The following is a 13,439-nucleotide window of genomic DNA, read 5'->3' on the forward strand; positions in this document are numbered from 1 at the left end:
GATTTCTCCATGTTTGCCATGATGTCTCAAGTGTTCTAAATAGAGTTTGGTGTCATTTCATTTGTTCAATCAAAGGTTGGGAGTTTTTATGGATGCATGTGATATATATATATATATATATATATATATATATATATATATATATATATATATATATATATATATATATATATATATACACGTGTGTGTACAGTAAACCCTCCAATATCGCAGTGGTTCGGTTTCTGGAAAATTCCTCTGCAGTTAAAACTACAATAGTGGAAACCAAGGGCCAATGGGAAAAGGGGGTTCAGTTCCTGGGCTTCGAAAATATCGAGGAAGGTCGGCGGCAGACAGAACTAAACACATCACAATTTAAATAAACATATAAAATGTATATTTTGCATGTTATCATTGATATAAACATGTATATAAAATTAAATACAGCATAAAATAAACCAAAACACAAGATTTTTACCTTATAAATTTTTTCCAAGCATCAAGGTGCCCAGGTGGGTGAGGGTAAATTTGGTGCGCACTGTTCGTAATGTACTCTGCCAAAAATGGAAAACACAAGACTTAGCTCAGAGATGATGATGCTGCTGCTATAGGAGCAGGGTGGAGGTTAGAAAGATGTAGATGTAGAACTTGCGATGGCTGTTGAATCATCTGGGAGCATGATGAAGGTGCTTGCTGCATTGCCACATAGAAGAAGGGTAAGGCGATCTTTAGCCACCTTGACCCAGAGCAGATTTTTCCTGTTTAGACAGAAAGGTACGAGATGGAATCCTTTTCTCGAATAATCCCATCTCTTCGGTGTTAAAAATCTGCTCCGGCATAAACCCCTTTGCCTTGATTAGTTCCATGTGATTAGTTCCACGAGATTAATTCCACATGGATAGTTTTTCGCAGCATCGTGGTCTGCCATGATTGAACAGGAGCCTGCGGCGTCAGGTGCCTCGTGGAGATGTTGGTAAATCTGCAATGATTTCTCCCGTTCACCGATTCACTCAAAGTGGTAAATCCACAATTTCACCTCTTCCCAACCTAACATCTCAATATCTTTTCTCACAATGTCATAACCTTTCTCTGCCTTTTGGCACAATTAATTATCTCCAGCGTTTTACGTTTGGGCACCATTATTAATTGTTGTTTGGCAACTAGATCTTGTAGATGTAGTATTACAGGATTTCGGTACGTCATTTCCTGTTCGATGACGATTCATTATAAACTCAACTTCATTTCATATGCTGTTCTGAAAATTTCAATTAACGGTGCACGGGAAACAAGAAAAGGCTCCACATGGAAGGGAATCGTACATGCTGATACAAACAATGACTGATCTCAGCACAAAAACCACGATTGGCCAAAAGAAAATGAAGTACCGCGATGACAAAATCAGAAAACACTCGCTTGCCCGCAATTGATCGAAACTTGGGATATTTCAGGGTTTCCTGTGTGTGTGTGTGTGTATATATATATATATATATATATATATATATATATATATATATATATATATATATATATATATATATATATATATATATATATATATATATATATATATATATATATATATATTTCGCCATTTTCCAGGAACCGGTGTTCGTCACGCCCACTGATTGTGCTGCCAACCTCCATGAGGGTCACATTCATACAGGCCCTCCTGCAGACTTTCACACACCCATTCTTGCACCGTGAGACTTTGTCAACCCCCACACGCTCACAAGCCGCCTTGCAATCCCTTGCACACCATTTATTCACACACTACATCTCGTGACCTTTCTCACACCTAAAATGCACACAAGCTGCTTTGCAGTCTCCAACACACTCATTCTCACACCATGAGACTTTCACACGCTCACTCATAGTCCTTCCATGCACACGGGCCATCCCGCGGAGGTCCCTCGGCTGCTCCAGCCATTTCCACTTGTGTCGGGCTTCCTGTGCGCACCACTCACAAACCTTAGCAAACCATGCCCTGCACTCCACTCTCGTGGGTAATTTTAAAAACCAAATTCTGTTAATTTTAATCCCTTTAATCGTTCCCATTTGTTTAGCCATCCTTCTGACACGGATCGTTTACATGCCAGCCCCTCTGTGTTCATCATTAAATCAAGCAATTGTCTGCGCTTGGGTGGTTTGCCCAGCACGGACTGTTCACACTCCCTTGCGAGGTGGCACGTATTCAAAATTTGTTTTAACTCTCATCTCACGGAACCAGAACACATCTGCATTTTAAATTTCCCGCTCTTGGGGGGCTCATCCCTCCCCTGTGCCACACTAACTGCTACAATTCCTGTCTGTGTCGGTGCATAACCCATGCTCTCTCATTCGCCCATGCACTTCATGTATACACATGTTACTGTGCAAAACCTTGGGTTATTTTCACTTTTGTGGTGCTGTTCCCCATTAAACATTTGTGGGACGTTAGAAGTGTGCAATGTAGGTGGATGAGAATTCAAATTTATGTAAAAGTCAATTTAATATCACAGTTACCTTGAAGTTTATAAAATAAATTCGGAAATTGAAAGTCATATTTTTGCGATGCTGTACATGTTGTTACGGATCTGGAAACCATAAGCATTCAACATACAGATGTCCCAAAAGTCAGTTATGTCGTTAAGTATGTGTGTAGTCAGATCCCTTTCCTTTTGTCTAGTGGGAGAATCAAAGGCGTGCGTTGCGATTTATTTTAGTTAGGATATTACATCTAATAAACCATTTAACAACCATCCCATCTGCATGAACCCTCAGCCCATCAAGATCCACCACCAACCAGCTGCCTTCTCACACCCTGATGTGTCAAGGCAAGATCTCGTGGTTCCGGTTTCTCGGCTCCCACAAACGTTGTAACTCTTTCACGACGACTTTTGCAACATTGATACTGTTGCTTGTCAAGTATGAACCCACGTGGAAGAGTAGCTGGGGTTTCCCGGCAGGGTCCAAGGCCCCGCCCCGGAAGGGTGGGCCATAGGACCCTGTCCAATCAAAGGCGGACAGCGAGGTGTGTTTCACCAAGGGCCCTCCCCATTGAGGGAGGTTAAAAAAAAATCCCCGAGCACTCTCTGAGAGCAGAGTTTTGGTGGGTTTTTGCTGTTATGAAGGCTAACAGCTTGTGAATATGTGAAATTATTTTTCATGTGCTGATTTCCTTGCTCTAAATTTGATGAGTCGGTTCAGAATGGTGCCAAGGGAGCAACTTTCAACAGAAGTGGATGTGAAGATCCAAACTATGTGAGAAGAAGAGCACACTTTGAAGAAAATAGCAGAAAATATGAAGATCTCCTAAAATGGTGTGAGGTACACTTTGAAAAGCCTGAAAGAAACTGGCTCTGTACAAGACAAGAAAAGACCAGGAAGACTCTGAGTAACATCCCCAAAACAAGACAAGAACTTGAAGTTGCCCAGCTTATGCAACATAAGAAAATCAAGTCGGCAGTTGACAAATGCAATGAGAGCAGGCCTGAATATTAACATCCCACGCAGCACCATGCACAGAAGCTTGATTGCAGAGGGTATCCATGGCAGAATTGAAGCAAAGAAACCACTGCTGAGACCAATAAGGTTAAAAGATTGAAATTTGTAAGGCAACACCAATATTGGGTGACTGAACAATGGAATCGGGTACTCTGGTCTGATGAATCGAAGTTTGAAATTTTTGGATCTCAGAGACCCCAATCCATATGCCAAAATCTGGCGAACGTTACGACACACAATGTTTGCAGCATTCTGTTAAACAGGGGGAAGGCTCTGTTACTGTCTGGGTTGTATCTCAGCTTTTGATGCAGGAAAACTTGTGAAAATCATTGGGACGCAAACAAAAGAGAAGTACAAGCAGATACTGCAGCACCAAGCAGTTCCAAGTGGATTTTGTTCAATCAGAAGAGGATTCATTTTCCCACAAAATAATGATCCAAAACACACTTTCAATGCAGTAAAACAGTGTTTGGAGAACAAGGTTAAAGTTGATGTTCTTCAAGTGTTACAATGGCCACCCCAGAGTCTGAAAATGAGAACCATTGAAGTCATATGGTATTACCTGGAAACAAAGAAGAACAATAACAACTGAACTAACCTTGCACAACTGTGGAGTGTACTGCAGGTTATTTGGCACAATGTTCCTGTAAGAGTGCTTCAGCCATGTACAGAAGCATGGTTAAAAGACTGATGGCACAAAAGAAGGCAAAGGGCGGACACACAAAGTATTGACTGACACAATAAAGTGACACTGTTCTTGTTATTTACTTCAGCAGTTTATTTGATGAACATTTTCAAAGGCTGTTAATTTGAAATAATAAACACATATTACTGTTATCCCTGACGATTTGATGAATTTGATTCAAAGTATGAATATCGTAGGAATAACCAAAACTTTTGCACAGTACTGTATATACAGTATATATTGAAACAATAACTGGATACAGACTGGTGTCCTGATCCCAATCCGAACGAACCAATGTAATGGATGACGACCGGGTGGTTACGTGGTCAAATCTACAACCTGCACGACCCCCCAACTTAGCAACGGACTGTCGAAAGAGACTGTACTTCATTCACCACGAAAGGCCATACAATCTTTGCTTCGGTTTCCAGCATACAGAAAAGTTGAACGAGAATCAATCGCTACAACCGGTTGTCCGTCGAATAAGATGGGCCAAGTGATTGACCCAAGACGAACCAGTAGTAGGTTTAAGATGGCCTCCAATTAATTACTCCAGGTGGCTAGGGCTATCAAATAAATTAACTCCCATGCTCTTCTAGCCAAATAAAGCTGTATTAAGCAACCAAAAAAAAAGCTACACAAGGTAAGCCATTTGCTGTTTCAAACTCCACCCACAAAATACTGTATTGATTCGCCAACAAATTGAAGCAACCAAGAAAAGCAACGCAAGGTAAACCTTTTAAAAAAAAAAAACCCAAACATATATTCCTCAACAACTGCAGAACATTCACAAGTAGAACATACATGAGAATCCCAATGCTACACAACCCCATCAGCCGCTATACCGGTTTCATCACTTATTGGCGAGTCATCAGCAACAGCCGAAACAGAAACTTGCACCACCGAGGCTCCCAAGCATGTACCACATGCAATGCCAACAGCAGTTAACAAATAAATATCAAGACCCAATCACGTCTCACACCCGTAATTGAAAGGAATAACCAATCAACAGATCAATTCCCCCAGGTGGCTTGGATCTTCAAATAAATTAACTCCCATGCTCTTCTAGCCAAATAAAGCTGTATTAAGCAACCAAAAAAAAAAAACTACACAAGGTAAGCCATTTGCTGTTTCAAACTCCACCCACAAAACGCTGTATTGATTTGCCAACATGGTGTTTCGCAGGACCTTTTTGACTTAAATGGAACACCAGAATAACACCTGTGTTAGTTTACATTAGTTAATGGCAGAAGATAAAGTCACCATTAGGCGTACAATTTCATCGACAGAAGCAGAGCATTCCAAATAATTAGGTTCACAAAGACAACCCACCAGAGCAGTGATCTTCACTATTTTTTAGAGGGCCACTTTTGCCGATGAGGGATCAGTGTGAGAGCCGACACGCCGCCTGCAGGACTACACAATGGCTACTATTAAGCCCCACCTCCACATACTCTTTGTTGTTGTGGTTAACTGGGTGGCAAGCGTAATTGTGTATATATATATACAGTATATATATATATATATATATATATATATATATATATATATATATATATATATATATATATATATATATATATATATATATATATATATATATATATATATATATATATATATATATATACATACTGCAACCATATCCTGATGTAGTTATGTTACTTTTATGCTTCATGTTGGAACACTCATTTGAAACCATTGGGCCAATTTGATAGCATTTAAGGCAGATTATGATGGGGTGTTTTCACATTTGTGTATTATCGGCCGCACGTCAGGGGCCGCACTTCAGACCACCAGGGGCCGCCAGTGGCTCGCGGGCCGTGTAATGAAAAACAGGGTATTGGCATATTGCTGTATATCTGTAATACATATTGCCTTTTTTATTATTGTTAATGAATTATTACTTTATGAACACCACACAAATGTCAGTGGTTTTCTCCCCTCCCCCCTTTTTGCCCTTTGGTGTTGCTTGGCTGTCACTTTAAGCAACCACTGTTAAAATAGATTTAATTGCATTCATATTGGTATTGTAGCAAGTATTTTTGTGCAATAATAAATAAATATAACAGTTGTAAAATGAAGGTATGAGTAAAATGTTATTAACCACATCATATACGGGACATCGAAAATCCCCAAAATTTCAACACAAAGCTAAAACAATTTCCTCTTTTGTTTTGTTGAGTGTTTTATGAAGTTTCCAATACTTAGTGTTGGCGAAGCCAATGAAGATGAAAGCTTTCCCAATCTTCCTCTACCCACCCTACCCTAGTCCATGTGAAAGTGTGCAGGGCTCTCATGGTGAGTGCTGTCCTCCTCGCTGTAATTGGTCTCCTCGTAATGCTTCCAGGCCTGCACTGCACCAATCCAGGAGGCTTCACTTCCAGACAGAAAGTCCGTCTCTCAGCGACGGGTGCCTGTCTTCTTGCACTGTCTGGTAACGGTTTCAGTTCACACCGACCCAGTCTACCAATCTGTATTATACATCTCCTCTAGCACAGTAGTCGTGAGGTCAGATAGCTATGCTTCTACACATCCACTGCTATTGGTCCGATGAAGGGTTAATACTCGAAACGTCAGCTCCCCATTGTTTGTTGCAAAAAAATATCCTTATCAACTTTTATATCATAAAATCCATTGTCCCACTTCACATCATTTCTCATTTCCGTGGTGGTTTGAAACAGATGTGGTGGTGGTTCTGTGCGGTTGAACTTGTAATTCGATTTTTGTTTTCAAACTAAGCTTGTTGCATAACCTTTAGGGTGATCTTCTCTACTCAGCCAATGGTCTGTCAATTCAAGTCTTGATTTTTTTTGGTGATGGGAATTTGCATTGCCACCCACCCTCCTTCCTCTTTTGATTTTCAGTGCACGCATCAACGCAGTGCATGTGCGATATGCCTGGTGTTGGCTTAATGGTTATGGTGGTGGGCTTGGGATCCTCGGGTCCTGAATTCAAATCCTGCTTGGCTGTTGAATTAATACCAGGAAGGGTTGACCTAGCCTGTCATCCTTCTGACATCGGCAAAATGAGTACCAGTGTTTGCTAGGATGACTGAGCCATTTGAGTATCCTGGATCAGAGTGGTGACCTGTCCAGGATTGTGCCCAAGAGCAAAGGAAACTGCTTTTGCAGCATTGATGCTCTGGAGAGAGTTTGGTCCCAATGGATGGTTAAAGCAGGAAACATGTAACCTGCAGATTTCAAATCTAACCCTAACCCTAACAAGTTCACTCTTCCATTTTTGTATGACCTGCTGTGGTTTTTAATCAAAGCCTCATCTCGAGGTATTTAAACATTTAAGCCACAGCCTCATCTTGAGAGTTTCAAAATTTCGAGCTCCAAGCTTTTGAATCGAGTTTGAGAGGAATAAATCTCCCTTTGGAAGGGTTCAACGTCCTTGAAATTAACGCTACTTTTTACAATAATGTGATATGGCATTTGATTATTATTGGTGTTGTGTGTTATTTTTTGCAGCATTGACAACTCTAACAGCTGTGTCTTTCTACGCTCACAAAATCACAGTGGACTTTTATGATCCAAATCTCATTGGAGCCCGGTGAGGATGAGGATGAGGATAAATAAATTGAAATGATTTGATTAAAACCCTTACTTATGCTATTTCAACTTAATATATCTCTCATTACAACAAAAGACACAAACAAGACAGAGAAATCTTGCTGACCAGTCAAATACCCTTGACCTGCCAAGTGAAGAACAGTATAAAAAGGGCAGCGTGCAATGATCATGTGGAATAACGTTTGTCTCGGACAATATTACATTTCTCTATTAACCAAGAGATCAGGAATAAAATGGAAAATAACTTCTAAAGTGTATAAATTAAAATTTGATCAATAAGGAAAACAAAATTGAATGTGTGAACAAGAAAATTAAGCATGCTAACTCTCGAGTGTTCCATTTAAGGTTACATGGTATGCAAAGGGAGAATGAATGGTGGGAAAGAATTTTGGCTGAAAGAGAGACATAGCAAGTCACATTTTTGGCGACCAGAAATTAACCCTTTGAACCCTAATGTCCTTCCACTTTCGGCTCCCCTACCCTGAGCTCCTTGGAGAAAAATCCTGCTGATTGGGTATATGGAGGTTTGAATAGCGGCTGGAAAACTGGTCACTTGGGTATATTGAGGTTTGAGTAGCGGCCGGTAAACCGTCCACTCGGGTATATGGAGGTTTGCATAGCAGCTGGTAAAATGGCCACTTGGGTATATGGAGGTTTGAATAGCCGTTGGAAAAAAACGGCTGCAAGGGTTCAAAGGGTTAAGGTTTCTATAATTTACTCTGCAAGCATACCAAGTGGAATCCCATTATGATGAATATCAGATAAAAAGCAAATTTTGTTAAACTGAACACCACTTGTCCAAAGGAGCATTTTTTTTCAACATTTTTACTTTCATTTCCTCTATTACCTCTTTAATTACCTCCACCACTGAAGGAGGATGGAGGTTATGTTTTCACCCCTGTATGTCTGTCTGTAAGCAGGACATCTCAAAGTTAAGGACACATTCGGACGAAATTTGGTGGACAGGTTGGGAGTGTGACAAAGACGAATTTGTTCGATTTTGGTGAAGATCTGGATCTACATCCGGATCCAGATCCAGATACGAGAATTTTTTAATTGATTCTTCACCATTGAGAGATAGGGCAAACAACTATATAGATAACACGATATCTCAAAAAGTTGTGGACGAGTTATGACAAAACTTGTTTGATGAGTTAGTTAGGTGACAAGAACAAGCAGATTTAATTTTTGGTTCAGGTACAGATACAGATCCTGCCTATCAGTGGGATACGAAACGTAAACTGTTCAGCCTGGTGAAGGTATGCGCTCCACCGAGTGCCATTCTTGGTACCCTCGCCGAAGGAGAGGGTATTTATTGCATTTGGCTCCATTTGGCTCCGCACAGAACTTAAGTCATTTTTTTTCCACAACCGCTTGTTGGATTCAGAAGAAACTTTCACCATTGGAGCGATTACTCATGTAGAATGTTTCAAAGATAATTATTATGACTTCATGGAAAACCTTTGGATCTCTGTATCTCTGAAACTGCACCAAGGAAAAAAACATTGAAACTTGGCACATGGTGAGTACTTCTTATGGAGAATAAGTGTGATTTTTTTAATGATGTCATCAATGCATATGTAGAACACTACATCTGAGCAGTAAGAAAAATTTTGGAGGACCATCTAGGGATAAAATCGTCGACATAAAATTTTTTGATGACGTCATCTATCACTTGATTTGGCATCCATATTGTTTTAAAAAAAAACCCTTCAAAAATCTTCTTCTCTGAAGTGGCTGAACAAATCGAGGCGAAACTTTACAGGTATGACCACCTGTCTATGAGAAACAAAATGTTCACACATATGACATCATAGGTCTTATGTTTTGACAGCCAAATTGAATTTACAATAAAAACCTATAAAAAAAATCTTCTTCAACAGAACAGCTGGACAGATCAACGGAAAACTTCACAGAAATGTTCCACAACCCTTGGGCGCACAAGTTTGCTGAGGAATAATTGATAGGTCGCATGGTTTGGCAGCCATATTGGATTGAAGAATAATATTAAATATTGTTTTATCTGGAATCACTGAATCAATCAATGTGAAACTTCAAAATTGTGGTCGAGAAGTGATGGAAAATACATGTTTAAAATTTCAACCTGATCAGCCACATGGTCTGTAAGGCAGAATTATTTAATTTTTAATCTGGGTTCTTTTTTTTTTAGGTCCTCGTGGAGGATCTCTAAGTCTTACTCACGTTGTTGTTCTTCATCTTCTTCTTGTCGACTTTTTTGTTTCACAGCCGACAGTTTTCATCGAAACTTCCTGAAACTTGGCATGCATATGTAAAATACCCTGCGCAGACAGTAACCATCTCCGATTTTGAAAATTCTTCCTAGAAAAAAAGTTATGATGTCAAAATATCTCTGCTAATGGAAATCGCCTAAAAAATTATCTCCGAAACGAGGCAAGCTTTTAAAATTCTGTTTGCTGGAATCGAACAGGGCATTAGCACAGATGAATTACCGCACATATGATACATCACTATCACGTCATATCAATTTTTATGACGTCCTTCCTATTTTTTGACATTTTTTGTTTCACAACCCAGAGTTTTCATCGGATCTTCGTGAAACTTGCCATGTATATGCAAAAAGCCCACCCGCAGGTGGTAACCATCTCCGATTTTGGAAATTCTTCCTAGAAAAAAAGTCGACGTCATAATATCGCCGCTAATGGAAATCGCCTATACCATTATCTCCAAAACTAGGCAAGCTGTTTGAATTTTGTTTGCGGGAATCAAGCCAGGCATTAGCACAGATAATTTATCGCAAACCTGATACATCACGATGACGTCATATTCGTTTTTATGACGTCATCATTAAGAGGACGAGGACCTCAGCTCATTTGAGCTTGTTTTTGTTGAATAAGGCTCACTTGGCTGTCCCTGGATGGGTTTGAGGGGAAAGGAGTAGCAGCCAGGTTTTGAGTCAGGTCAGGTTCGATCTGTGACCTGCTACAGGTACCATGTAAACCTGTACTAACCTGTTCCATGGTCGGGTTGTCGGTGACTAAACCGTCTCCCCCACCAGGTTTTGTGGTGAGGGGGGTGTTTGGATATGGACACCCAGCAGGATTAAAAACAAAACCTGTCAAAGGGCGGAGGAGCTCCTTGTGAGCCAACGGCCATCCATATCTAGTGCCCAACTGTGTCTGCAGATGTCCTCCTGCAGTTGGGTTACTTCTTATTAGGAGGTTGGTGGCAGGATTTGCACTCCAGCCACCGTAAAACCATTCATTCCGCAAAACGTAAAAATGCAAAAAAATCTGAAAACCCACTCCGTGGGAGTACCTCCTGTGCAGCTTCCCTTCGCAGGGCAGCTCACCGGATGACGGGATTGGGGAAAAGCCTTCGGGACCCCCAATCTTTGATCGGAGGGAAACCACGGGGTAACATCCCTGGGTCAGATTGCGGGAGAGTGTGTCGGAGTGGTGCTGAGGTGTCGTCCACCAGACGGCGGTCTCCTTGGGTTAACCTGAGGCGGTCCCTTCGGGTGGGTGCCTGGAATGTCCTATCCCTAAGAGAGGATGATCACCTGTCTCTGTTATCATCTGAGCTCAAGCGTTTGGACATCGGGATTGCAGCTCTCTCTGAGGTTCGGAGACCGGATTGCGGCGAGATAATGGTGGGTGGTTACACCTACTATTGGTCTGGTCGCTCTGATGGTTACCATACCCAAGGAGTTGCTGTAGCTGTGTCCAATAAGCTGACCCCAATGATAATTGAGGTAACACCGGTCAACGAGCGTATTATGAGATTAAGGATTCGTCACTCCTTAGGTGTCATTTCCCTGGTCTCTGTTTATGCTCCGACTGAGGCGAGTGATCTCACCGTGAAGGATGCATTCTACGCCACGCTCGAGTCTGTGGTTGATCAGTGCCCCAGACGAGATACACTTCTTGTCTTGGGGGATTTCAATGCATCGACTGGAACTGATAGGGATGGTTATGAGGTGTGTGTTGGTCCCCATGGGTCAGGAACTATGAACCAGAATAGCACTAAGTTCCTTGACTTTGCAAGAAGTCATGGACTTAGGCTGGCTGGTTCATGGTTTCAGCGCCCACAAGCTCATCGCTGGACTTGGTATTCCAACGCTGGCGGTGTGGCAAAGGAGATTGACCATGTCCTCATTGACGGTCGTTGGAGGATGATACAGAACTGCAGGGTCTACCGGAGTAGACTCAATACTGACCACAGGCTTGTTGTAGCAACTCTAAAGCTGCACCTTAAATCCTGGAGAATGGTACCATCCCAGCCTAGGCTGGATGTTGCCAAGCTCAGGGATGAGAGAGTAGCTGAGGAGTTTGCGAACAGGGTGAGTGGACACTTGGGGGGTCTGGGTGCTTTGAGCGGTCCTGAAGAGTTGTGGAGCACCTTCAAGACCACCGTCCTTGATGTTGCCGGTGGATGTCTTGGAACTCACCGCAGGGCAAAGAAGAATTTTGTCTCTCGAGGGACACTGGATACCATTGATCAGAGTCGCAGGGCCAGGCTGAATGGCAGAGCTGAGCTGTTCAGGGAGCTGAGGCGTAAAACTGTACGTGCACTGAGGGTGGACAAGGAGGCCTATGTGCCAGGAATCTGTGAGGGGGTAGAGCATCATCTGTGGACAGGTGATTCTTGTCCTGTTTACAGGGAAATTTGTGCATTTTGTTCTTCCAAGCTCATTCCTCAGTGTACTGCAGTTAGAGCGGTAGGTGGTGGGCTCATGACAGAGGAGTCCGAAGTGAAGGCCAGCTGAGCCAGTTACTTTGAGTGGCTGTACCAGACTGATCCACCAGCTGTTGAGTTGGATGTCAGGGGTGTTACTCTCCTTATTGCTGATCCTCCAATAAACTGTGATTCAACTTCATTTGTGGAAACATAGACTGCGGTGAACTGGTTGAAATGGGGTAAAGCTCCTGGATCTGCGGTATCCATGCTGAACTTCTCAAGGCTGCTGGAAATGCTGCACTCATGTCTTTGCATGCAGTTCTGTGCTATGCCTGGATGGAACACAGGCATCATCCCAACTGACTGGAAGAGGGGCCTTGTTGTCCCTCTCTGGAAAGGGAAGGGTGATCGCCAGGACTGCAACAACTACCGAGGGGTGACACTGCTCTCAGTTCTGGGCAAGGTCTTTGATCGTATAATTCTTGATAGGGTTTGCCACCATCTGCTTGAGCACCAGCATCCAGAGCAGTCAGGCTTTACACCAAAGAGGTCAACGATTGATCATATCCTTGCTCTTTGGGACCTCACTGAATGTAGACAATAGTTTTGGCAGGGACTGCTCGCCACCTATGTCGATCTCTGCAAAGCATTCGATTTAGTGAATCGGGATGCCCTCTGGAGGATTCATAGTCTTCGTGGAGTGCCACCAAAACTGATCAAAATGATGTCTGAACTCTACTCTGGTACTGAGAGTGCTGTGAGATGTGGTGGTACCATCTCCAACTTATTTTCAGTTGTTACTGGAGTTTGTCAGGGGTGTGTACTAGCCCCCAAACTTCTCAGCGGTTGTATGGACTGGATTCTGAGGAGGCTGTTGGAGATATCAAGTTGCGGTGCATCGTTTGGGAATGTCAAGATCTGACCTTGATTTCGCAGATGATGCAGTCCTCTTTGTGGAGACTCTAGATATCCTTTTGGGGGCCCTCAAGGTGCTGAATGAGGAGTCGGAGCCGAAGGGATTCCGGATTTTCTGGGTCAAAATGAGGATCGAGGCT

The 13,439-nt window shown here is 42.2% G+C and overlaps 1 protein-coding gene across 1 annotated transcript in view; it reads left to right on the forward strand.

Annotated features, from left to right (window-relative positions):
- The window catches only part of LOC147009705 (claudin-19-like), a 69,693-nt gene that overhangs the window by 47,105 nt on the left and 9,149 nt on the right, over positions 1 to 13,439 (forward strand). The window contains exons 3-4 of the mRNA XM_085862378.1: positions 6,420 to 6,584; positions 7,624 to 7,705. Of these exons, the coding sequence (XP_085718504.1) occupies positions 6,420 to 6,584; positions 7,624 to 7,705 (247 nt within the window). The remainder of the gene's footprint in view (positions 1 to 6,419; positions 6,585 to 7,623; positions 7,706 to 13,439) is intronic.

The sequence above is a fragment of the Eptatretus burgeri genome, chromosome 17 (genome assembly GCF_056783735.1).
Source record: "Eptatretus burgeri isolate ZD-2024b chromosome 17, Ebu_testis_v1, whole genome shotgun sequence".
Classification (NCBI taxonomy): Eukaryota; Metazoa; Chordata; class Myxini; order Myxiniformes; family Myxinidae; genus Eptatretus; species Eptatretus burgeri.